This window comes from Aegilops tauschii, chromosome 3 (genome assembly GCF_002575655.3).
Source record: "Aegilops tauschii subsp. strangulata cultivar AL8/78 chromosome 3, Aet v6.0, whole genome shotgun sequence".
In the NCBI taxonomy this organism is placed as follows: domain Eukaryota; kingdom Viridiplantae; phylum Streptophyta; class Magnoliopsida; order Poales; family Poaceae; genus Aegilops; species Aegilops tauschii.
The window spans coordinates 517,413,606-517,440,857 of record NC_053037.3 but is presented as its reverse complement, the minus strand read 5'-3'; the positions used below and the strand labels follow the sequence as shown (position 1 = coordinate 517,440,857).

General features: G+C 42.5%; 1 protein-coding gene and 1 pseudogene across 2 annotated transcripts; both read left to right on the top strand.

Moving 5' to 3' along the window:
• The first annotated feature begins 7,982 nt into the window (after positions 1-7,982).
• LOC109756676 (uncharacterized) lies at positions 7,983-11,285 on the top strand. 2 transcript variants are annotated; one of them, XM_020315522.4, is made up of 2 exons: positions 7,983-8,464; positions 10,244-11,285. In XM_020315522.4, exons 1-2 carry the CDS (start codon positions 8,062-8,064, stop codon positions 11,128-11,130), a joined length of 1,290 nt encoding a protein of 429 aa, XP_020171111.1. In that variant the 5' UTR covers positions 7,983-8,061; the 3' UTR covers positions 11,131-11,285. The 2 variants fall into 2 exon arrangements, with proteins under 2 accessions (XP_020171111.1, XP_020171110.1); XM_020315521.4 differs by having other exon boundaries at positions 7,986-8,470.
• A 203-nt stretch (positions 11,286-11,488) lies between these two features.
• LOC109756675 (uncharacterized) lies at positions 11,489-18,706 on the top strand (annotated as a pseudogene).
• Positions 18,707-27,252: the final 8,546 nt, after the last annotated feature.

The window sequence follows — 27,252 nt, the reverse complement described above, 5'->3', positions numbered from 1 at the left end:
AGATCAGACAGTTAACCAAACCAAGCATGCTTAACAACTTAGAAATATAACAATCGTATATATTTCTCATGTACTTAATACAACCAAATTCGATTTTTTTCTCACATGCATAACAATACAAAATTGCACCCACAAGAATTGAACATCACATTGCAGAATTAGACATCACAACAAATGAACCAATAGTTAACTGAGCACCACATTGCATAATATAAAACATATATATTAGAGGATCAGATTGCATAGTAATATTACATAGGAAAATTCACTGGAATTTCTAAAGGAAAAGCAGGAGCATCACATGCAACAGGTAAACCGAACATGTTTAAGTTGCGTAGCTAGCCGAACATAGGTCCTTATAGTAAGCTAAAAAAACAAGCTACTCCTCATTGTCGGAGATATTGATGACGATGGGATCCTTGGACTTGGAAGAGGGTGATGCCTCCACATCGTGTGTTAGAAAGCGAGATCAATGTCAACAATTAATGGTAGATGAGATACGTGGAATCATGAATGTCACAAGAGCCGGGGAACATAGATCAGGTCATCTAGCTACACAGAGAGTATATTATAGGAACCCAGATGCATTATAAGTAGTAGTAGTAGTAGTAGTACATACATTGTAGAACCTAATTCAGTGAGTCGATCCATTAGTTAAGGGTAGGAGGTAATCCAAAAGGAAATGAAGCTAACACGAGGGAACCTATATGTGACGCAAAAGCTAACATGGAGGCCACAATGAAGTTAGGCAACAAGCATCCAGCCGGGACCATACAAATGAAAGATAGTACCCATATAAGTTGCGAAAATCCATTTCTGCACCCGAGCTCATCTGCACCCACGCTGACGAAAAAATCAAAACAAATACTAGAAAAATTCAAAAAATTCTAATTTTTTTGTGTTGTAGACAATTTGATGCGTGAGGTCCGCTCCAATTTTCAAATCATTTGGACATCAGAGGAGCTCTCGGCAAAAAAGACAAATTGGGAGTCTGTAAAAATGTTTATTGTTATGTACTGTTTTGGTCTGATTTGTCTTTTTTGCTAAGAGGTGCTCAAATGTCCAAATGACTTGAAATTCGGAGCGGGCCTCACACATCAAATTGTCTACCGCATAAATAAGATTTGGAATTTTTTGAATTTGTTTTGAATTTTTTACGAAATTGTTTCTAACCGGGTGCAGATGAGCCTAGGCACCAAAACGCCCTACTCAGTTGCGAAAATCCATTTCTGCACCCGAGCTCATCTGCACCCATGTTGACGAAAAAAAATCCATTTCTGCATCCGAGCTCATCTGCACCCTACTCTATAAGTTGCACACTTTGTAATATAGCTCGACATTGTTGTAGTAAAGGGATGTAGCAAGAATCTGGATCAGATATTAATGCATACCTGCAGAAAATAGGAAATGGGCGATACAATTATACATGCAAAGTGGATTGGCGTCGGATGTAAGGTCGACAAGGGCGAGGGCCTACGACAAAGGGTGTGCAAGATAGATGCAACTAGGGGTTGTTTTTGTGTGCGAGTTGGGATCGTTTGGGGAATTGGGACAAATTATCGAACCCAACATAATATGTAAGACACCTTGGAATAGAAAAAAAATGTGATGGTTCAGTAACAAGCTTCTTGTAAACATCTTATATAATCTAGATTTTTCTATTTTCTCATATCTCATTATAGAGACTTCTGTCGAGATATTTCTTATATCATACATGTTACAGATCTCTACTAAATTTTTTAAGGATACATCACAAACATATAAACTATATTCATGCAAGTGTCACAAAATAATCAAAGAAAACATGCGATTTTGTCAGATTTTCACAATTAAGAGGATTTAGTTTAAACATGTTATTGAAGGAGTGTTTTGATTTACTTTTATTGTAAATCTCGATGCAAACAATAGCCCAATGTTGCCATATTAAACTAGGTATGGTTGTGATTAAAATAATATTGTATAAACAAATATTAAAATTTAGTATGAATAATTATATATATTTGACCCGTACCGGAGCCAAAATTTTGGTACTTGACTCACACAAAGGCCTTCATGCATTCCTTTTTTGGCATAATGAATCGATTAGGACGGATGTAGTGAGTTCCTGAATAAATTCGGCATAGTGCAGTAGATTGTTCCTGAATTATTGTATTTTATAACCTTTAACTATATTTTTTATTTGTCGAAACCCTATAACATCATTTCTCATCTGGGTGACGACATTATGGTCTAGATCGCCCACGAGTGTATTCACCCAATCTTGTTGCGGCTGCTGTCCTTGATGGTCACTGCTTAGCTGCCAACGTAATTGGCAATTGCCATCACGAAAACTGCGCAATCGGCGCCGTTATCCTGTAGTGGAGTGCTTGCATGCTCGATGACCGATGCTTGGAAGGGAGGCAACACACAGCGAATTGAGGAGGCGAGACGTTCCACGACTGCGTTATTAATGCGACCTTCGCTGCTGTCGTGGTGCACCAGTCGAGGCGCACTGTTGATTGGTCTGTACAAAACCATGACTAGCCAGTGGGATCCCATGTCTGCTTCATCACTTGTGCTGTTGTTGACCGGTAGAATATTAATTTGTGAGGACGCAAGGAGTGCTGCATCCATCACATAAGGATCATGTAAGAAAGCCAAAGAAATTGCCGGGGACACCAGATTCACTTGATTATGCAGAGTTGGAGTAAGGCTTTCAAAGTATTGCCTGGTAATCCCATCACCGATGAAACCACCATCACTTGATTATGCAGAGTTGGAGAAGGCTTTCAGCTCAAGACTTTGCATTTTCTTCTCGACAGTTTGCTTCAAATGAAGAACGGGAGCATCCACAAACGCGAGGCCAAGTTCTTTCTTTGCAGAGGTAATTAGGTGATTTAGTACCTTCTGCAGACATGTATCAAATTGTTGTATGGGAGGAGAAATATACTAAAATGACTCAAATTGAAATACTGAGGGGAATGTCAAAATTTACCTCATCGCCAACATCTTCACGCCATTCAGGGAACCAAGGGGAGACATCGGCCGAGCCACCGACGCCGCCTCCTCTAAGCCATGTGCATTCTCTTCTTGGCAAATAAGTTTAGGTCGATTCAATATAATCGTTCTCCCAATGTCATAATCCCAATGTTGTTTTAGGAGTATTGTTACACTAAACGATATCCTAAGACCCAGAAAACGTGATTGCTACTTCTGAGCTGCGTTGGGACTTTCCCCGAAGAGGAGATGAGATGCAGTACTATAGAGATAAGTATTTCCCTCGGTGAGAACCAAGCTTTACCGAACCAATAGGAGAATCACGCAAAGCTTCGTGAACAACACCGGCACACACAAAAGCAAATACTTACACCCAACACGGGCAAGAGGGTTGTCAATCCCCTTGAACTCGTTAATTATAAGGATCAAATCTCGTAGTGGTAGATAGAAAAAAACAAAAGAAATAAAATTGCAGCAAAGGTATGTTGGATTTTTTATATATGATTAAAGTAGACCCGGGGGCCATAGTTTTCACTAGAGCCTTCTCTCCCGAACACATAACATACGGTGGGTGAACAAATTACTGTTGGGCAGTTGATAGAAAATCGCATAGTTATGACGATATTCAAGGCAATGATAATGTATATAGGCATAACATCCGAGACAAGTAGACCGACTCCTGTGTGCATCTACTACTATTACTCCACCAATCGACCGCTATCCAGCATGCATCTATGGTATTAAGTTCATAAAAACTGAGTAACGCCTTAAGCAAGATGACATGATATAGACAAAGTAAACTAAACTAATATGAATAAACCCCGTCGTTTTACCCTTAATGACAACAATACAAATGCATGTCTTGTCCCTTTCTGTCAATGGGATGGAGCACCGCAAGATTGAATTCATCACAAATCACCCTTCCACTGAAGATAAATCAATCTAGTTGGCCAAACCAAACGGATAGATCGGAGAAAAATATAAAGCTATAAAAAGCATGCATGATAAAGTTCAAAAAAGACTCAATTACTTCTCAAGGATATTCAAATCATAAACTCACAATTCATCGGATCCCAACAAACACACCGCAAAAGAAGATTACATCGGATAGAACTCCTAACATCGAGGAGAACATTGTATTGAAGATTAAAGACAGAGAAAAAACCATCTAGCGAGGGGCGGAGCAAGAAAATTTGGCCATTGGATTCGCTCATTGACTCGTTGTGATAACTTGATAGTACTAATTTTTGTTCCAGCTGTTAACTGCAAATGCACCACTACCAGCTTGTCCCTTGTTGTAATCTTTGAAAAGGTAGCAACACAACGGAAGGCCTTATGCACTTTGTCACTATACTCAAGCCAACGACCATATTCATCAAACCAATGGATTAAATCACCGTTGAGTATCTCCAATCTCCCTCTGCGGATAATCAAAATTAAGTGGTGGCCTATAAGATTCCCTTGTTAAAAATTTGCGTCTTATCCCATATTGCTTATTGGGATTTCTTGTGTACTTTGAAAAATTCTCTTCCGATCAGCGGGGTCATAAGGCAACTCATCCAAATTAATTTCTTTGTGAATAGAAGACTTCAAAAGACTAGCTGCAGTGACATTTGACAGACTTTGCCTCCGCCTAATGGGCACCTTCATATGCATCATTATTTGGTTCTGTTTCTTCTTGAAAAAACACCCTACCATAGCCTAGATCAATCAAAGTCAAAAAAACAGTCCGAAAACTAGGGCAATTTTCTACAATCGTGCTAGGCTACTAGGCTAATTTTTTTAGGGGACTATTAGGCTAAATAGAACATACACAAGAGGTAGGAGACATAGCGGTGTAACCTAATTTACCCCAAATTTTGTTGTTAAAAAGTAATAAAAAAGGGTCGTGCAGTGTCGGCACGTGGGCCTCGCCTCGCGGTCCAGACACGGTCCCAAACACGCGTGTCGGACCGGGCATGTGACATGCCAGGCACGCGTGCTTCTGGCCGGCTGGCAATGCACGGCGGCACATTGACGATGAAAATTCACCAAGCGGTGATTGGTCTTGATGCCATCATTTTGTGGTTTTTTGGTCGGCTGCTAGTGGTGACCCAAATATGTATCACTTGTGATATTTTTAGGGGGCTTGTGAAATTTTTTGGTCGTGACAACAGTTGGGTTTTTTTTCCTAAAAATGTTTCGTTTTCCTTTCAAAACAGAAAAGAAGTTTTTTTGGTCGGTGTGATTTTTTATCTGCTGCTGGAGAGAGAAAATCGGCTATTTGCCATTTTCAATATCGGGCTTCGCAAAACTGCCACTCTGAACATTGCCTTCGCAAAAATGCCACCGAGTTCGTGTGCCCTTTGATTACCATGCCATTTTTTCTTTTTTCATTGCTTTTATTTTTCTTTTCCATTTTCTGGCACCTGAAAGGACCGAAGTACCCCTATAGCTATCTTCACGTACTTTGGCATCAGATCAGCACTTGAAGCGGACGAGTGCGTGCTGCCCGCCGTGAATACCGTGCTTGCCGCATCCCTGGCCGCCAGGACTTCTTGGGTCAATCGCTGGACGCCGCCCCCATCTCCTGGACGTCGCGACGCCGCTGATTGCCTCAACGCCGCGTGCCGCCAATCTCCGCGGCGTCGCGTGCTGCCCGTCACCCAGTACCGCAGTGGCGACATGGAACCCAATCTTTCTGGACGGTATTATGTTTTATCTTTCCCTTGGTTTGTTTGTTTGATTCCAGTTCAACAAAGCTCCTCATGTGACGTATGGAATCTGTGGGAAGCACATTCATCATCCCTCATCTACTCCCTGTAGATAACCATTGATGTATAAATCCGAATGATGATATACCATCTTATTGAGAAGAATTTACAACAGAAGTAGCGCTCATAATGTAAGCATTAATTAAACAGAGGTAGTTTTTTCATTGTTATCCTGGTGGCAGTGATAGGCTGTCAATTTACAACAGAAGCGAATGTAAACTTAATTACGAAGGGAAGTAGTAAATTATGTTGAGGAACTAGAGGATGATTACACATATTTTTTGCATTGTCTTTAAGTTGAGCTAGATACATGCATTGTAGAAGTCTGATCACTAACTCAGTCTTGTGTTCATGTTTTCCTAATTGTCTGGAATAGGCATGATTCGGAGGTCGCGCTTGGTAGCAGTACTAGTACTGATAATCCATATTTATTGGTTGAGGCTTCTTCAACTGTACAACCAACACCACCTATCATAGAAGTTGACTGGGATAACTTACAAATAGTAACACATGATGATGAAGGTAGAATTGAACTAGTGAGTGAGAATCAACTATGTGAGATTTTGGGCTTGAAGGATGACAAGGAAGAGAAAAAATGTAAGACTGAACCAAAGCGTCGTAGAATGGTTGAGCAGGGGACCGATAATGAAGGTGCTGCCATTCCTGTTAGTGATGCCATACCAAATGAAGTAGTGATTACATATGATAAAGACCAGCCAAAAATGGACCTTGGCACTATGTATCCATCAATGAAGGAATTCAGGTTAGCAGTAAGACAATTTGCCATCAATGAAGAGTTTGATCTAGGCACGAAGAAGTCAGATAAGAAGAGATTTAGAGGGTTCTGCAAGTCAAGTGAAGATTGCCCTTGGAGAATTGTTGGCGGCCTACAGGATGACAAATGTACTATAAAGGTGAAATATGGATAACTGTCTAACCTCCATTTATTAATTATAAATTACGTATGTGCGTATGTCTGTCCTATTTTACTATCTAACATCCATTCCTTCTAAAACTGTATATGTGGAGGTCACGGTCTTAGTTGATCAACATGATTGTATTTCAAGCAGCAGGGTGAAGACCATAACACCATCTCAGAACTGGGTTGCTAGCAAGGCTGTGAGTATCCTTAGAGATTCACCCAGTATGGGTGCTAAAGAATTACAGAAAAAGTTGCATGAAGTGAACACATTTCTCTGAGTTGTGAGCTCATATATTTTTTGAGCTGTGAACTTATTATGTGAACTCATCACTTTATTTTGTGAGAAGTGAACACATTTCATATTCATCTACCAATCATGGTTGAAGTGTCTATATGTCTCTCCCTTGCTAATGTACTAAAATTTGAGGTTTGCATACTTTTTCTAGTCACAATTTCATTTCTTGTCTCTGAATAAGCTACAGTAAGTGCAAAAGAAAACATTGTGGCAAGTAGCTTATGGACTGAAATTTGCGGCATTATTTATTTGTCGTATTGTTGCTCAGTTGATTCTGGACATGAAATTAAACATGACATGATATTCTTGATGTAATTGCCAAGTTGCAATCCAACATCAACTAAAGGTTACAGCAAACGTCATTTAAAGGTTGCTTGCATTCAACACCGTCAGAACTTGACACGCATCCATCTCCTCCAGCGGCTGCTGCCATCATGCCACTGATGCTGATGTTCAGCACCACCCACTTCTCAGGCATGTCGCGGGGCGAGCTGCGCCAACACACGCAGGGGAGGGCGAGCTGTGCTGTCGCGCGCAGGCATAGGTGAGCACCCGCAGCGAGTGCGCGCAAGCATCCGCAAGGGGGCGAGCACCCACGGCGAACTGCGCTGGCACGCGTAAGCATTCGCGACGCGAGGGCGAACTGTGCCGGCGTGTGTAGACATGGATGAGCGCCGGCGGAGAGCTGCAGTGACGAGGGCGAGTTGCAGCGGCGCGCGCAGCCATGGGCGAGCACCTGCGGCGACCTGCAGTTCTCGCTCAGGCGTGGTCAAGCTAGGGCGGCGAGTTGGGTAGCTCGCGCGGGCATCAACGAGGTACGACGACGAGCGACCATGACGACAAGAACAAGCTAGCCTCAGAGCAATCCGGTACAGACCAGACCACAAACAGATTGGATAAGGTAGAAAGAGACAAGGGTACTTTGGTCCTTTCAGGTGCCAGAAAATTGAAAAGAAAAAGAAAAGTAATTGAAAAAGGAAAAATGGCATGGTAATCAAAATGCACACGAACTGGGTGGCATTTTTACAAAGCCAATGTTGAGAGTGACAGTTTTGCGAAACCCGATATTGAAAGTGGCAAATAGTCGATTTTCTCGGCTGGAGATGCCCTGACCAATGCCAAAATCCAGTCGAAGGGGGAAAAAAGAGATGGGGAGCGGCGGCGCCCAAGAGGCCGGGTCGTCGATGGCTCCGAGGAGCGGAATGACCTTGGGCGGCGGCAACCCCTTCGAAGAGAAGGGAAGGATGGAGAGCGGTGGCGCACAAGCCGTCTCATCGTCTATGACTCCGCGAGGTTGCGAGGATCCAAACGAAGAGAGGAGAAGTAGGATGGAGAGAGGCGGCGCAGAGGCGGTTGCATCGTCGACGGCTCCCCAGAGCAGAGTACCCTTGGGCGCCGACGGGCGTCCCCTCGACGGCGTCGTGCGTGCTGAACTGCTTTGGAAATTGAAGCATGGCGATGGATCCATCTACAGAAGCGACGGTTATTGGGCTAAAGTTTACCGTCTCTATGATACCAGTGAGAGTACGCAACTCTTTCCATCTCAATTTTTTTTTGATTTTTTTCCATTTCAATTGTCGAATCTTAGGTTAGCTCATATAGGTGATTTTAGTATTACCAAATCCCTAAAGGGCACCTCTTTATGTGGTTTCTCGATCTGAACACTTACAAGAGCACAACTTTGGCAAAATGCCAACTTCAGATTTTTGCCATCAAAAGAACACATCATTTTGCGATCTTCCATATCTGTTATCCTGCCATTAACTACGACATTTTCAACTGGATTCAACACACAAGGAACATTTAAATGCTGTCATTCAGTATAATAGCAACACAGTTGCTTAATTCTGACATGGTTCACAGCAACAACATCACAACAGGGGTTGTTCGCATAATAGTAGCATGGTTGCCAAATAGAGATCTGACATAGTTTTACACCAGAGAGATTTGCCCATGTACCAAGTACCAACTATAATTCTTGATAATAAGCCTTCGGTTTATTCCTTCAGATGAGATGGATAGCATTCTTTCTAGTTCTAGAATCTGAACTTATTATAGAAATACGTGCCATTCTTCTAGTGTCACACCTGGGCTTGAGTGAGCTATTGCAGATGAAGTCTTGTTGTTCTTCCCATTGCGAGGGTTCAGCAACATCCGTGGAGACTTTAGCGCCTCTGGATTTTCTTTTATAACTTTATTAAGACCACACTTGGGTTAGGCAAGGAACATTTCTACTTGATGATGAGACAGAACTTAACAACTTGGTTCTCTCCCCTCCTTTCCCTTTGCGTGTTGTTTCTCCGTGGTGGGGGGGGGGGGGGGGGGGGGGTCATTTGTTGGGCTGACCCTTGTGCATGCCTTTCGGTCTGGGCGTAGTGTAGGTCAGGGGTTAACATGGCAGGGACGTCCATGGAGGCAATGGACAAAAACATATGGAAGGCCCAAACGGAATCGTCTATTTTGACAGTGTTCTTCTCAATGCTATATATCTGAAGTCAGGTCTTTCAGTAATATTTTGCCAAAATGGTGTTATTTTAACGGTACAGATGCAATTTTCCCCTGTTAATGGTATATCTAAAGTTAAAATATGTGTGTTGTATGATCTAAAAAATGTCTACTGATCATTTACAATCACTTGTTTCTGTTGATTAAAAATATTTAGATGCACAAGATCGATGGATCCTCGTGTTGTTGTTTATTTTACTTGGTAATTTTTTGCAAGTTAAATTCAGTTCATTCTTTAGATTATATGCGCAAGACGATGTCCCAGTTCCAAGCCCGTTTAAATTAATCATGATCCGCTGTTTTCATACAGCTGCTGCATATTCTAGAACATGCCATGTACTTGCAAAATTCACCAATGGTACATAAAAAAAAAGTCATAATTAGCTATATGTGAAGCAACTTTTGCAACTAGACATTTAGTGTACATACTCTCTCATTCTCATCCCACGAAGCACACTACACAAGTTCAGTATTTTCCACTCATTTTCTGTAGCCAACAATTTATTAGATGGCCGTAACAATAGGAATTTTGCCATGCTTAAGTAGGCTATGCTTAACATTATGGTTTTTATCCAAATTTATGACTGCTGTATTATTATGTTAATATTCGTAATTGCCATATTTATGTTTCAGTCCTACATTATAATTTTAGACATCATTAGGTCTCATATGTATGAGTACGAAAATCATGATTCGTAATATTTGTTTGTATCAATCTATTTTGTCTCAGTTGAAAGCTGGAGGTTAATTGTTTTAATCATGTACTGAATGATTTCTATTGTTGTCGATCAGCTTGTCTGGAGCCAATGATGACTGTGCCTTATGACAGTTGCATGCCTAACTGGAGGGTCTGTGGAAGGCATTCATATTGCGCCATGATGCAGATATTCTCGCTGAAGCTAGCTAACACATCGTATGTTGGTGACCCAGTTGAGTTGTATGGCTACGTGGCTGTCAGAGATCTGTTGAACCCTATGCGCAACTATGTCTTCAACCGTACAAGAGATGATCCTTTCATTGTGGGGCATGATGGCCTCATACAGATGTCTGGCCCTAAGAGAGGTATCAGAATGCACGCTACTGTGGTAATTGAGTTTGACCTGAAGATTAAGACAGGAGGAGAAGAAGGTGGTGATCTAGAGCTCATTGATGGTGTTGCCCAATTCAGCGACAGAGGCACAAGCCACGCTAGGGTAATCACACGACGATTGGATGGTGATTGTGGCTCAATGGACATAACGTTTGCACTTCTGGAACAAGCCTCGGAGGCCACCATACAGGTTGGCATATCAGAAATTAAGCAGGACAGTTGCTTAAGCCTGTGTTTGGTAGGGTCTTACACTAGCCCATCTTATGCTGCACGTGGCAAAATCCAGCTGTTTGATGGGGTTATCGCCGCCGAGACATCTGAGCTAACCAGGGCCGTGGTTGCTATGGCGCAAGATGCAAAGTTGGTTGTAACATTGAAGCTCAGTCAGAAGGGTGGGCCGGACATGTATCGATGCGATGCTTTCCGGGTTGAAAAACATGGTACTCAAAGCTTGCCTTTCTATTTTGGTTTGGCCACTGTGGAGGTGATGGTAACTTGGTCAACTATGGATATTCCCTACAATCTTCTTGGGCCTAATTGCTTTAGGTACGAGTTCCAGGCATCTGATGGCATTGAGTTTGACGATTGATAATTCACTTGTAAGAAAACTAGCACTCCTAACCCACTCTGTGATGTCTAATACCATAATGTCGATCTCAGTTGTGTACTTGATAGCGTATTCAAGTGCTCTGAAACCTACCCATGCGAATGTGAAATAACACCAGTTTGTGGTGTCATGAAAAATTGTTGCACTAAAGTTTCAACAGTTTACGACTGAATTTTACAATCCCAAGGGATGAGCTCCCGCGACAGCACCCGCGTCGGGTGAGCGCCCCCGGCGGCGGCGCCTCGATCTGTGCAGCTGCCCAGGCCAGATCCGGAGTCCCCTGCTCGCCCTCTCTCTTCTGCTAGGCTCGGCTCGGCTCGGCGTCATGCGTTGGGAAGGGATGGCGCTCTCGCGTCCGCGCAAGTTGCGGCTGGGCGGGCGCCGCCGTCGCCCGGATCTCCGGCCTCTGTCCTCCGTTGCGGCCGCCGTAACCGGATCCGGGTACCCCGCGAAGATCTCTCCCACGCCAGTCTCGGCGGCGCCCCGTCTCTCGGTTCGCCCGGCAATGCTGCTCGCCCGAGCCTCCGCGGCGGCCACCACTCCATCGGCGTCTCCGGCTGCTGCACCCGTCGTCCTTGCGCCGTCTGCGTCGTGCGCTCAGGCTGCAGGCACTACCCCGGTCGCCGGTGTTCTCCCTCGACCGCGGCCGCTGCCCCCAGCTTCCAGGTTCAGGAGGGAGGACGGGGGTCTTAAGGCTGCGTGCACGCCCTGTTCGGAGACTGTGTCGACAACTGCTTCGGCCCCAACGCCTGGCTCCCCTGTCCTTGCCGATGCCGCCTCAGATGTGTTGCTGCCGGCCCCTGTTGCCTCTGTCAATGGGGACGACGTAGGCTGTGAAGAGGAAATGGCCGTGACGCTGCCTCCACGGGCGGTGTTGTGGGCCTCCGCTGCTGACGACGATGAAGATGAAGATGACGAAGAGGAGTTGGCTCCCCAGACACCGCAGGCTGCCACCAAGGCCCTCGATTCTGGAGGGATGTGCGTGGGGCATGACGCAGACACAAATGAGGGTTGGCAGGAGGTGCTACCACGGCGCGGCCCGCGTCGTCCGACTTCATCGCCTTCCTCGACAATGGCTCCTCGTCCCATCCCTACTTGGCTTCGCGGTAGATGTTATAGATGCTTTGCTCATGGTCATCGCGCGGCTGTTTGCAAAGAGCCGTTGCGGTGCTCCCGTTGTTTGAAGAACGGTCATCGTGCGCGTGGATGTTGCAACCCATGGCGTCCTCTAAGCTCACTGCCATGCAATGATGTGCCGCTCGTGTCGCAGCTCGACGTCGTGCATCGTCCTGCTCTTGCTTCATGTGAGGGTCCGATGAGATCCGCACTCACATCCAAGGCGCTTCATCGTGGGTTTTGGGCGTCTGTCGTCTCTGGTACCGTTGGCTCACCAACCTCATCGGAGCTGATGTTGCAGTCCGCTTTGGCTGATCAGACCGCGTTGCTGCAAGGTTGTCTGGCGCGTGTTGGGAGCTTTTTAGAGCGAGCGGAGGCTGCTCTGAGTAGACTCTCCCTTGCGCCGGCTATGTTGCAGACCTCTCTGACGCCGCACTCTCCTTGTGCGGCCGGTGTTTGCTCCGCGAAGGAGAGGGGGGCGGAGTTATATGGCTCCTTCTCCCCTCGTGTTGGAGACAATTCATCCTCGATGCCTACCTCCCATCCTATGTTGTCTTCCACTAAGGGCGAGTCCATTGCCATGCTTGTGGCTCCGGTACTGCAGGTCATGCCCGAGCTTAGGGAGCTATGTCTGAGTTTATCAGTGGATCATATGAAGGTGGACACGTCGACGACCTCGAGCGAGGGTCAAGATTCACCTTTGTCAAGTGAGCAGCTGGAGGTTCCTATGGTTGACGATGCGAGAGGGAAGGCATCCGTGATGTCATGATGGATTGTGCTCGGTTTCTCGTGTTGTCAGCGTGGCCTTGGTATTTTGAGTCATCATTGCCGTTTTCTCACCCCGGGTTCCGTTGCATTGTAGAAGTGTTGAGGGTTGTGCTTGTTGGGTGTTGGGAGCACTTGGCGGGCCATCTGTGTGGCCGTGGTGCTTCGTGTTGAGTGAGTTTGTTTGTATCGGTTTTCGCCCGGTTTTCCATAAATTAATTGGGCAATTCTCTTCTTCTTAATTAATCGATGAGGCAATTCTTTTGCCTCCGTTTCAAAAAAAAAAATTGTTGCACTCTTTGCTTTGTTTGTCTTGAGATTTATGTGCAAATTTGAGTGCTACTAGTTTTAGGAATTATTTGGCATTTGCTCGTGTGGTCGTTAGACAGCTAATGTCATAGCGGCAGGTCGACCTGCTGGCATTGGCTGTCCTCTTGGCTGCCCATAGTGTGCCATGCCTCTTCATTCACATGGCTTGAACTTATACGTGGCTGTTGGATGTACCCTGTTGGTGGTGTTTGCTCTATAACATAAAGCAGGGCTATGCAGTACTTGGGCTATGGCCTTTTGTCTTACCAAAAGTGCTCTTTAACATGTTTTCCATGGTCTGTTGCAGACATTAGATATACTAGCAAAAGGGCCCGTGCGTTGCAACGAAAAATTAAAAAATCATAATCTCCAATGGCCATAACCACATTTTGCTGCATCACCGAGAAACACTATCACTCTCAATTTCGCGAAATCATGAACATTTTTTTAAAACTCGTGCACATATTTGAAATCATGAACATTATTCAAATTTGTGAACACTTTTACAAATTTTTAACATTCTCCAAAATCAAGAACATGTCTTTTTACTTCATGAATATTTTTTTTACTATTTGCAAACATTTTTTTTTAAATTGTGAACATTTTTTAAAACAATTTTCTTCAATCGGTGAACATTTCTACAATCGACAAACATTTTTCCTGGAAATTGATGGAACGATTTTTGGAATTCATGAACATTTTTTTAATTTAACAAACATTTTTAAATGCATGAGAATTTTTTGAATCAGCGAACATTTTATGAATAGGCAAACTATTTTGTAATTCATGAACATCTTTGAATTTTTAGTATATTTTACCATTAAGAACATTTTTTCTAATTTTTAAAATTTTGTTCAATTTCATTAAAAAATCAATACACAAACTTTAAAAAACAGTATGAACATTTTTTTCAAAATTTTGGACATTTTTTGAATAAGCAAACATCTTTTTGCAAAATCATGAATATTTTATGATTTATTAAACATTTTATTATAAATTCCCATTTTTAATTTTTGAAACTTTTTTGAAGTCCCAAATTATTTAAAGTAGGAAAAAACAAAAAAGAAAAAGAAAAGGAAAAAAATTAAAAAACAGACCGCCCAGACTTGGGCCGACCCAAACGGGCACGCTGCATCTTCTCCTAGCGTGCAAATCGCAGTATAAGAGGTCCCTACTGCATGGGCCGGCCCAGGTGGGGGATTCCTCCATGGGAAACATTTTTATCACTTATAGATTGCATTGGTGGGTAATATTTTGTAACATTGAGGGTAATTTTTGTGACGTATGACCAGAGCAATAGCTCATTTATTATTAAGGTATAAATTTTGTTTTACTAATAATTGCCTTATAAATTTTTAGCTAGCCTGGACACAAAGTACTTTTTGGCTAGCCAAAATATTTTTCTAGTTTGTCTACCCATGAGTTTTTTTGCCAGAAAGGCTTCCGATCTATTCATTAGCGGTCAAGATAGTACAAAAACACGAGAAATAAAAAAATACATCCAGATCCGTAGACCATCTAGCGACGACTACAAACAATAAAGCGAGCCGAAGGCGCGCCGCCGTCTACGGCCTCCCTCATAGAGCTGGGCAAACCGTATCATAGTAGACAGTCAAGAAGTCGTCGTGCTAACTGCTAAGGCCCCATAGGACTAGCGCACCAGAACAACAACCGCCACAAATGAAGGGAAGCGTAGATCGGAAGGATCCAACCTGTAGACACACGAACACGGACGAACAAAGACATGATCCAAATGGATCCACCAAACACAAACGCCGACCGAATCCCCCGAGATCCACCGGGAACAAACCTCCACACGCTCTCTGACAATGCTAGAAACACCACCGAAACGGGGACTAGACGGAAAGAACCTTATTACATGCTTAGAGAGCCGTCGCCGCATCGCCTCTTTAAGCAAGACATGATGCCTAACAAAATTCAAAAAAACATGAAACACGAAGCCTTTCGCATGCAAGGGTCGGGATCCACCGCGCTTCCATGGCCCTAAGACCATAGGAGGCGAGGTAGACCGACGGTGGCACCAGCGGGAGGCACGAGATACCCTAGCCAAAGATGACAAGAAAAATGAATTGTGGTTGACAAAGAGACATTTTGGCATGCCAAAAAATCGGCAACCATTTAAGCAGAGACCAAATGTTTAGCCATGGCAATTTTTCCTATTTTCTTTCGAAAAGGGAGTACTCATTCTCTGCATCATGTGATGCACACAACCATTATATTAATCTGCACTAAGTTCAAGCCACCGAGTATCAATATCTCTACTACTTAAAAAGAACGTAAGGTTCCCATTTTACCTTTCTTTCCACCACCAGTTCGTGAACAATTGTGTTAAAACTTACTCCCTCTGTCACATAATATAAGAGCGTTTTTTACACTACACTAGTGTAAAAAGCGCTCTTATATTATGGGACGGAGGGAGTATATTTATATACAACATGATATTTTTGAAGGTTTTTTGTTTTTATTTCATCCATAAAATACCTTTTTTACTTTATCACGGGGTAGTTTTATTATAAGTGGATGTCATTTTTTATTATGTGAGTGTGACATTTTTTGTTTGAGAGGATGATAGTTTTGTTTTCAACGACATGGCGGTTTTATTAAGAAGAGCATTCCATTTTATTAAGTATGATGACATTCTTATTATTATGATGATGGCATTCTTTTATCATTAAGATGATGACATTTTTAATGTCATTTTTTATTTTTAGTGGCATGGCAGTTTTTATTAATATAAGAGCATGCCATTTTTTGTTTATAATATGACAACATTTTTAATAGTGAGATGATGTTTTTTTATAATGATATGATAGATATTAATAAGAGCATGGCATTTTTTAGGGAAATAGCATGACATTTTTTATTTATAACAGCATGACGTTTTAGTTTTTAAGATAATGACATTTTTTAATATTGAGAGGTGGTATTTTTCTGCTGCCACTTTTTTTTTTGCAAACTTAATTCTGACATGGTTCACAATAACAGCATCACAGCTGTGGTTGTTAGCATAATAGTAGCATGGTTGCCAAATAGAGATCTGACATAGTTCTGCACAAAAGGCCATTGTTTTACGCCATAGAGATTTGACCATGTACCAACTACCAACTGTTGTTCTGGATAATAATCCTTCGGCTTACTCTCCAGTGAGACAGATAACATTCTTCTAGTTGTAGGACCCGAGCTTATTGGAGAAAGAGGTGCCATTCTTGTGGTTGTCACACCATCGCTTGAGTGGGCTATTGCAGATGAAGTCTTGTGGTTCTTCCCATTGCGAGGGTTCAGGAACATCTGTGGAGGCTTTAGCGTGTCCGTTTTTTTAATTGGGAATACACAACTTTTGTGCGAGGCAAAGAACAGTTCGTGCTTTATGAGATACTCCCTCTGTTTCATAATATAAGAACGTTTTTGACACTATACTAATATCAAAAACGTTCTTATATTATGGGACGGAGGGAGTACAACTTAAACAATTTACTATGCTGATTTTGTTTTGAAAGAGGCCCAAATGTGTGTTGCTTCTTGGTGGTGTGCCTGGAACATATGAAAGGCCCAAATGGAAGGCGATATTTCCTAACGGGGTGTTCTTGCATGGGTGCATCGTGGGTGCACCGAGAGTGGGTGTAGAAGAACCACTCTCTTGTTCTATATCTAACACCAAATCTTTCAATGGTATTTTGCCAAACTTGTGTTGTTTCAATGGTACGGATCCAAATTTCCCTGTTAATGCTATATCTAAAATCGGATCGTTTAATGGTATTTTAAAATAGGTGTGTTTATGATCTTTAAAAAATATCTACTGAACATTTACAATCACTTGTTTCTGTTGATTAAAAAAACTTTTAATCGGGCAAGGTCCATGCATTGTCGTGTTTTACTGGACTGTCTTCCCCTTGTTTGTTATACTTGGTAATGCATTGCAAGTTAAATTGGGTTAATTCTTTTAGACTCTTTATAGTTGTGTATAGAACAGCCCACATACTCACAGAAGTCACCAGTGGTATGTTTTTAGTTTTTGACATAAAAAACATGTAGCTATATTCAAGGCACCTTTTGCAACTGAACATTTTATGTACATATGCTTGAATTCTCCCATTGTCGCGACACAAAACACTCTGCAGAAGTTCAATATCTTCCCTTCATTTTCTGTAGCCATCAATTTATTAGTTGACAATAACAACAGGAAGTATTGCAGTTTTAATCCTAATTTTAGGACTGCCGTATTATCATGTTGATGTATTTGTAGTTATCATATTAATGTTTTGGTTCTACGTTATAGTTTTAGACAACATTAGGTCTCATATATATGAGTACAAAAATCAAGGTTTCAAGTCTTTGCTTGTATCCATCTATTTTGTCCATTTTCAGTTGAAAGTTAGAGGTTAATAAGTTTAATTACCTAGTGAATGATTTCTATTGTCTATCAGCTTGTCTGGAGTCGATGATGATGACAGTGCCTTATGACAGTTGCATGCCGAACTAGAGGGTTTGTAAAAGGCATGTGTATCACACCATGATGTAGATATTCTCGTTGAAGCTAGCTTACACTTCTTCATATGTTAGTGGCCCAGTTCAGTTGTATGGATACGTGGCTGTCAGAGATCTCTTGAACCCCATGCGAAATTACGTCTTCAACCGTACAAAAAATGATCCTTTGGTGGTCGAGCATGAAGGCTTTATACAAATGTTTGGCCCCAAGAGAGGCATCAGAATGCAAGCTCCGGTGCTGATAGAGTTCGGTCTGAAGATTAAGACAGGAGGAGGAGAAGAAGGTGATGATCAACAGGCATTGATGGTGTTGCCATATTCGACGACAGAATCTCAGGACATGCTAGAGTAAACACGCAACGAATGGATGGTGATGGTGGCTCGGTGGACATAAAGTTTGCAGTTCTGGAACGTGCCTCGTAGGCCATTGTACAGGTTGGGATATCAGAAATTGAGAAGGGCAGTTGCTTTAGCTTGTGTTTGGCAGGGTCTTACACTAGCTCATCTTATGTTGCACGTGGCAAAATCCAGCTGTTTGATGGGGTTATCGCTGCCGAGGCATCCGAGCTAAGCAGAGCCATGGTTGCTGTGGCACAAGATGCTAAGCTGGTTGTAAAACTGAAGGTTAGTCAGAAGGGTGGGTTGGACATCCATCGATGCACCATCTTCCTGGTTGAAAAGCATGGAAGTCGGTCCTTCATTTTAAATCTTGGTGTGGCCAGTGTGGAGGTGATGGTAACTTGGTCAACAATGGATATTCCCAAAAGTCTTCTTGGGCCTAATTGCTTCACGCATGAGTTCATGGCATCTCAGGGCGTTGATTATGTCGATGAATAATTGCAGTGGTAAGATAAATGGCAGTCCAAACCCACTTTGTGATGTCTGATACCATAATGCCTATCTCGACTGTGTACTTGATGGTGAAAGATCGTGGATGTCGCCTACAGGGGGGGTGAATAGGCGCTTAAAATAATTACGGTTTAGGCTTGAACGAATGCGGAATAAACCTAACGATTAATTTGTCAAGCACAAAACCTACAACAACTAGGCTCACCTATGTGCACCAACAACTTATGCTAAGCAAGATAAGTAACTATGTGACAGCAAGATATATGACAAAGAACAATATGGCTATCACAAAGTAAAGTGCATAAGTAAAGGGCTCGGGTAAGAGATAACCGAGGCACGCGGAGACGACAATGTATCCCGAAGTTCACACCCTTGCGGATGCTAATCTCCGTTTGGAGCGGTGTGGAGGCACAATGCTCCCCAAGAAGTCACTAGGGCCACCGTAATCTCCTCACGCCCTTGCACAATGCAAGATGTCGTGATTCCACTAAGGGACCCTTGAGGGCGGTCACCGAACCCATACAAATGGCAACCCTTGGGGGCGGTCACCGAACCTGTACACTTTGGCAACCCTTGGGGGCGGTCACCGGTACCCGTCAAATTGCTCGGGGCGATCTCCACAACCTAATTGGAGACCCCGACGCTTGCCCGGAGCTTTACACCACAATGATTGAGCTCCGAACAACACCAACCGTCTAGGGCGCCAAGGCACCCAAGAGGAACAAGCTCTAGGGTGCCCAAACACCCAAGAGTAATAAGCTTCTCAAACTTCACTTCCACGTATCACCGTGGAGAACTCAAACCGATGCACCAAATGCAATGGCAAGGTCACACAGAGTGCCCAAGTCCTTCTCTCCCAAATCCCACCAAAGCAACTAATGCTAGGGAGGAAAATGAGAGGAAGAACGAAAGAAGAACACGAAGAACTCCAAGATCTAGATCCAAGGGGTTCCCCTCACTTAGAGGAGAAAGTGATTGGTGGAAACGTGGATCTAGATCTCCTCTCTCTTTTCCCTCAAGAACTAGCAAGAATCATTGGAGGGATTGAGAGTTAGCAAGCTCGAAGAAGGTCAACAATGGGGGAAGAACACGAGCTCAAGAGATAAGGTTCAATGGGGAAGAAGACCCCCTTTTAGAGGTCACCACGAATCTGTCTGTTATGTGCAGAAAACTGTAGGAACAGTACAACCGGTGCATGAGCCGGTACAACCGGTCAAAGTAGAGGAAGAACCAACCTGTAGGAAAAGCTCTAAGCGGTACAATAGCCTGGGGAACCGGTAGTACCGGTTAAACCGGTACAACCCCCCAAGAACCGCTCCAAAACAGAAACTAGTCCGGTGGTAGAGCGGTACATGGCCGGTACAACCTTTGGACCAATTTTGGAGCGGTACAACCGCTCCAAACACCGGTACAACTGCTCAACCGGTACAACCTCTCTATGGGGCGGTACAACCTCTCTATGAAAAACAGCTAAGAACAAAACAGCCATAACTTTCGCATACGAGCTCCGAATTCGACAAAATCAAGTTTGTTGGAAAGCTAGCGACAAGGGCTAACACAATTTTGATATAAATAACAATAAGAAGCAAATGATAAGAGGCCCATGAGGAAATGGTGAGAACCCTTCCTCGAATAAGACCGGTAAAAACTCCAACACCGAAAACGCAATAGAAGAAGCATGTCAACTCCGTTTTCGATGAACTCGAGCTCGTCATCAAGATGCCCATAAGCTCTAAGACTCACAAAGAGAATCAAACAAGAACCAAGAAAGATGATGCAAGGGTGCAATGGTTTGAGCTCTCTATGAATGATACGACCAAGCTACTCATCGAGAGCCCCCCTTGATAGTACGACAATCGACCCTATAACCCGGTCTCCCAACTACCACCATGAGACCGGTAAAAGAGAAAACCTATCAAGGGCAAACCTTTGCCTTGCACATGGTCCACTTGAGCTAGATGATGACGATCTTGACTCCCTCAAGTTGGACCACCTTTCTTGATTGCATTGGCTCGATGAAGACTAGATGATTGCTCCCCCATACTCCACTATGGGTGAGCCACTCTTCGGCACATCTTCACAAGTCCATTGATACCACAATGGATGCAAGATTCAAGCACTTGATCTCTTCGTGATGCTCCACTTGAACTTGCACACGACAATCTTGATGACGATCACCACTTGATGTCATCCTCTCCATGGGTTGAGTGATATCTTCCTTTTGATGCAAGCCCATGAACACGTACCTAACCCCACATAGAACTCTCACATAGACCATGGGTGAGTACACAAAGCGCAATGGACAATGCTTACCATACCATGGGATCACTTGATCCCTCTCGGTACATCTTCTACGCTTTCTGAGTTGATCAACTTGATTCACTCTTGACTTAGTCTTCATCAACCTTGAATCTTTCCAACTCTCTTCATTTGGATGATGTCATGAAGGTAAACATGAATGATCACACAATCTTCTTCTTCAAGACATGCTTGCAATAAGCTCAACTCTCACATGACCAATCTTTGGATAATTCCTTAATAGCACCTTGGTCAACACATAAACTCCTTGAAACCAACACATGGACTTCAAGAAGTGCATATGGACAAATCCTTCAAATATAACTCAATGCAACCATTAGTCCATAGAGAATGTCATCAATTACCAAAACCACACATGGAGGCACCGCATGTCCTTTCAATCTCCCCCATTTTGGTAATTGATGACAACCACTTTCAAGAGAGTTTATGTAAGGAATTATGCATCACCATGCGATGCAACAACCAATGATGCATGAGTATGAGATGCAGATGCTTAGGAACAAAACCAAAGCAAGAACAAAACTCTGAAAACTTCTCCACAAAACTCTCTGAAACTTCTCCCCCATTGGCATCGATTGCCAAAATGGGAGAAAAGCTTAGAAGGCCAATAAATTGTGTTCCTCGATAAATTGTGTATTTCTCAACAAGAGAGTGGAATGCAATACACATATCCAATGGTAAATACTTGGAGGAAGACAAACTATATTGAGGCCCAAAGATTGCAAAAGAATGATATGCCACAAGGACATAACAAAGAGAGAAACGAGCAAGCAAGCAATCAAAAGATACCAATTGAAGCAAGCTATCAAAAGATACCAATTGAACCAACTAGACCAATGATCCTATGTGCCACATGAATAAAAGACATTATGATATGAGCAAATGAGTGTTCTAGAGAAACTAGAGAAGCTCCCCATGATTTGTGCACAATTTAGTTTTGTAATTGGATACAACGAGCACAAAATAGGATCGTCACTCCCCCAAGATCAATAGAACCTCACGACAAGTGCAAGAGAGCACGGAGTATTCTAAATACACTAGTGAAGCTCCCCATGATTTGTGCACTCCTTAGAATATTTGCATTAGGATACCAAGTGCACAAAATAGGATCATCACTCCCCGAAAATCAATAGAAACTCACAACAAATGCAAGTGAGCATGTAGGAAACAAAGCCTAGCACTTGCAACAAACAAATGGTTGAGCAACATGTAAAAGAGGCAACTTAAGAATAGGCTCAACCAAAATGATGTGTGTGAGTCATGCCAAAGCACTTGAGAAGACTAAAATAAGGATGAGCATTAAGCATCAACATAGTCTTGGATAAATGAGATACACGGTGCATGACATTCCTCCCCACACACACCCAACTAACAAATGGGTTCACAAGCTCACTAAAAAGAAAACGACAAAGCTTGCGACAACCCATGGTGAAGATAGAAGAAAAAAGCCTCATCAAGACGAGGGATACCAATTAAGATGGCAAAAGCCTCATACAGACAAGCATGAGGAAAATAATCTTCACCACACAAGAGTGCATCAAGATGCAACGAGATAAGACACGCACTCAAGGCAAAAGCTTTCACAGAGCCACCAAAGAAATAACATAAGAAAGACAAGGTGGACGTGAAAGAAAGGATATCATCTAGAGATGCAACTTCTCTCAAGTGTATAAGATCTAGGTAGACGACATCATGATGATATATATATCTACAAAGAAGGATGTACACCCGAAATAGTTACAACAGGAAGGAACAAGATATCCAAAAGGAAGTCATACATATACGATAAGATATTTGCTTGGAAGCATATCACATGTCTAGATATGGTCTTGTTGTATATAAATGAATTCCTACCACACAACCATCAAAGACATCACAACTAGCAACATGAGATAGTCGTTGAGATGCTTTGAGAAAGGAAACAAGTATCACAAGATGGAATGAATAGCATGCCAAGATGCAACCTACACAAGGTTGAATGCAAGAAAATAATGCATGACAAGATACTTGTTACCGAGATATCATTGGAAGGATGTAGAAGAAACCAATTGAAGGTAGTATATAGTAGTTCATTGAGCATCCTAGCTTTACTCCAATAAGCTCATGGTGACACCACCTTCCTTGTGAGTGAGCCGAGCATCCAATGTATCTCCAATTGTTCCTAGAACAACAACACAAACAAAATGGTACCCAACCTCATTGGGACCAAAGAGTTAGAGAACCAACAATACATAGGACAAACTCCACATAAATATGTGCATATAGATATGAAAATGAATTTCATGCGCATCTCATCAAATTTGAGACTTGGTGGAGTTTCCCCTATATATTGGGTCAAAGAAAGAAAGCATGCCAAAGAGACTACATGAAGTTAATATACATGCTCAATACTTTCAAGAACCGAAACCAATTGACAAATAAAAACCAAGTGAAAAAAGATACCAAATGAATAAATCAACACTTGGAGGATATCCATAACAGATACATTGAGGAATGAGATATCCATTGAGACACACTAAATAAAAGATATCAAACTCCCAAAAGAGAGGATGGTTCCAAACAAACCAAGCTCTCTACAAAGTTTCATGATGGCACAAAGTACCAAAAAGAAAACGGCTTGCCTTCCACCAACACACACTTGACAAGGATCGCAAGATGAGTGTTTTATAGAAAATAGGATAGCTCCCCCAAGACTAGTGCATTATAGAGAATTTGCATTTGAATACAAAATGCACAAGGTGGGATCACCACTTTCACTATATCTAGAAAATACTAGACAAGATCAAGAAATTAACAAGATCCACAAGTGGTATGGAAGACAAAGGGAGTTGATACATTCCTTGGCAAGAGAAAAGGCAAATAAAATCAAAAGCCAACGTAAAGAAGATCAATAAATTCGACCACACAAGTGAGTACCAATTATCAAAAGACAAGAAGTAAATGGAAATAATTCCCGGTGGTAGATAGCAAGGATATCCAACAAAAATCTTCACACCACACACAAGCAAATTGCAACTTGTAGAGCTAACATGCCACCTAGGAACAAGATAATTTACAATATCAATTCTAGGTGACAATATCTCAAATATACACATTTTCTAGGGTTGTAATATGCATATAGCATATTACTCCCCATAATGTGATACCAATAAGAACTTAACAAGAGGCAATAAGAGTATCCAACAAGAGATAATTAATGGACTATTTAGAATTTGAATTTCTCATGAGAAGACATACCACATAGCGACTAGATAATCTTGTAATATCAATACTAGATGGTATTCCTCATGTACACACATTTATAGGATTGTGAGGTGTACAAACCACATCACTCCCCCATAATGGGATATTCCATTAATCTCTCACAAGAGCCAACTAGGATACAAACAAGAAGCATAAAGGCTCAACGCACGACACACACGTACATGATGTGTAAACCAACACACACATACTTGATTGCTCAAGATAAGCAAGTTGGAAACACAACATATACAGTCACATGCAAGGAACAAAACCAAAACATGCAAAGGGGCAAGTAACTTTCAATGTAAACAATTTAAGTACAAGTTACCGCAAGGAGGCACATTGGATATAAGATAGAAACTTGATAACCCAATTGACTTGGCTTGAGACAACAAGAATGATGAAGTCCCCTTAATTCTTCATAATTTAGCCAAGTCTCCAATGACCTCCAACAAAACCTATTGGTCAAGTTTGAGCTTGTTGGTCTCCAACCAAGTTGGGTCTAAGGAGGTTAGTCAATAGGCTTGGCTACCCAAATGGTTCCTTTCTTGACACCACTTTGAGTACCAACAAACTTGGCAAACACATTGCCAACCTTATCCTTCCCAAGAGAATAGATATCACCAATAATAATTGGGTTGGATAAGTTACCACTAGTGCATGAAGTAGCGACGTGACCTTTCTCACGACATAAGTAGCAACGTCTACTCTTCACTTTCTTCTCACTTGATTTCTCAACAAGAGAAGCATTAACTTGAGTCTTCTTGGGAAGTGGCCTTTCTTCAACTTGAGGTTGAGCATGAGATTGAACTTGTGGCCTCTTCCCTTGTTGCTTGTCACTAATGGCCTTCTTATTCAATGGGCAATATCTAACATGACGCCCTTCAATTTTGCACTTGAAGCAAATAATCTTGGCCGAATTCTTGACTTGTTCTTGGCCCTTCTTCTTGATCATCTTGGACTTATTCTTCTTATTGGAGTTGAATCCAAGTCCACCTTTGTCATTGGGGGATTTTTGCACACTCAAGATATTGTTGAGTGTGGATTTCCCTTCATGGCTCTTTTCCAAGTCTTTCTTCAAAGAAGTGACTTGGGCCTTGAGCTCTTTGATTCCTCTACATGGTTAGTCTCAACACAAGTACTAGAGGAAGTATAAGCTTCATCGTTAGAGCAACAAGGCAAGGAAAGCAATTCATCACAAGATGTACCAACATTGTGAGTAGATGAATTACAAGGACTAGCACATGTCAATATAGCATTTTGACTAGAAGTAGTGCTAGTATCCACATGAGGCTCACTAGATGTTACCTTAGAAATCATGGCCTCATGAGCTATCTTTAGCTCATTATGGGATACTAGAAGATCATCATGAGATCTTGAGAGCTTTTCATGGTTTTCTTCCAATTTCCCATGATTGCTAGATAGCAACTCAAGTTGAGCCCGAAGCTCAACATTCTCCTTCAAAATGGATGCTTCACAAGTAATAGAGTTAGTATCCCAAGCATCATCATTAACAACAATAGGAGAGGACAACTTGGCAAGCTCTTTTAAATAAGAAGCTTCAAGTTGAGCATGAGACTCGGTGAGTTTGATGAGCTCACCCTTGATGACCCTTGAGCCATTTTTGAGGTGCTCAAAATCCTCAAAGAGTCTAGCATGAGCAACTTCAAGCTTAGCATTTTTAGTTTTGAAATCATTGGCCACCTCGAGTGCTCTATCATGAGATTCCTTTATTCTAGATAATTCTAGAGCAAAGGTCTCCTCAAGAGATTCGGATGTGGTTTGTTCATGTTCAAGAGCTTGAGATAGCTCCGCGATCTCATTTGCGTAATCACGCTCATGAGCTTCCATTTTCTCAATGGTGACCTCATGCTCCTCTAGATGAGATTCCAACTCCTCAATGTATTTCTTGCCTTCAATGGCAATAGACATGATTTCCATGAAGTTGGAACGAGCAAGTTTATTTTTGTGAAGAGCTTTAAAAATCATTTCCCCCTTAGTTTTTAAGGAGGCAACATTATCATTCTCTTCATCATTATCCTCATCATCATTAGCATCAACATCATCATCAAGAGACATATTGGGGTATGATACGTCTCCGTCGTATCTATAATTTTTGATTGTTCCATGCCAATATTATTCAACTTTCATATACTTTTTGGCAACTTTTTATACTATTTTTGGGACTAACATATTGATCCAGTGCCCAGTGCCAGTTCCTGTTTGTTGCATGTTTTATGTTTCGCAGCGGAATCCAAACGGGATAAAAACGGACGGAGAATATTTTTGGAATTTTTGGAGAATTCCGGAAGAAAAATCCACGCGAGACGGTGCCCGAGGTGGCCACGAGGCAGGGGACGCGCCCCTGACCCTCGTGGGCCACCCGTAAGGCGGTTGATGCCCTTCTTCGGCCGCAAGAAATCTATTTTTTGCTAAAAAATCATGGCGAAGGTTTCAGTCCAATCGGAGTTACGGATCTCCATATATATACGAAACGGTGAAAGGGCAGCAGAAGAGAACGCAGAAACAGAGAGAGACAGAGAGATAGATCCAATCTCGGAGGGGCTCTCGCCCCTCCCACGCCATGGAGGCCAAGGACCAGAGGGGAAACCCTTCTCCCATCTAGGGAGGAGGTCAAGGAAGAAGAAGGAGGAGGGGGGCTCTCTCCCCCTCGCTTCCGGTGGCGCCGGAGTGCCACCGGGGGCCATCATCATCACCGCAATCTTCACCAACAACTTCACCGCCATCATCACCAACTCTTCCCCCCTCTATGCAGCGGTGTAACCTCTCTCTTACTCGTTGTAATCTCTACTTAAACATGGTGCTCAACGCTATATATTATTTCCCAATGATGTATGGCTATCCTATGATGTTTGAGTAGATCCGTTTTGTCCTATGGGTTATTTGATGATCAAGATTGGTTTGAGTTGCATGTTTTATTATTGGTGTTGTCCTATGGTGCTCTCCGTGTCGCGCAAGCATGAGGGATCCCCGCTG

What these genes read in the sequence shown, in the direction of transcription:
- LOC109756676 (XM_020315521.4), top strand. Translation starts at nt 8,062, where the DNA reads ATGCCAAAATCCAGTCGAAGGGGGAAAAAAGAGATGGGGAGCGGCGGC. An exon ending in TCTCTATGATACCAGTGAGA is followed by an intron (nt 8,471 to 10,243) that starts GTACGCAACTCT and finishes GTTGTCGATCAG; the next exon opens with CTTGTCTGGAGCCAATGATG.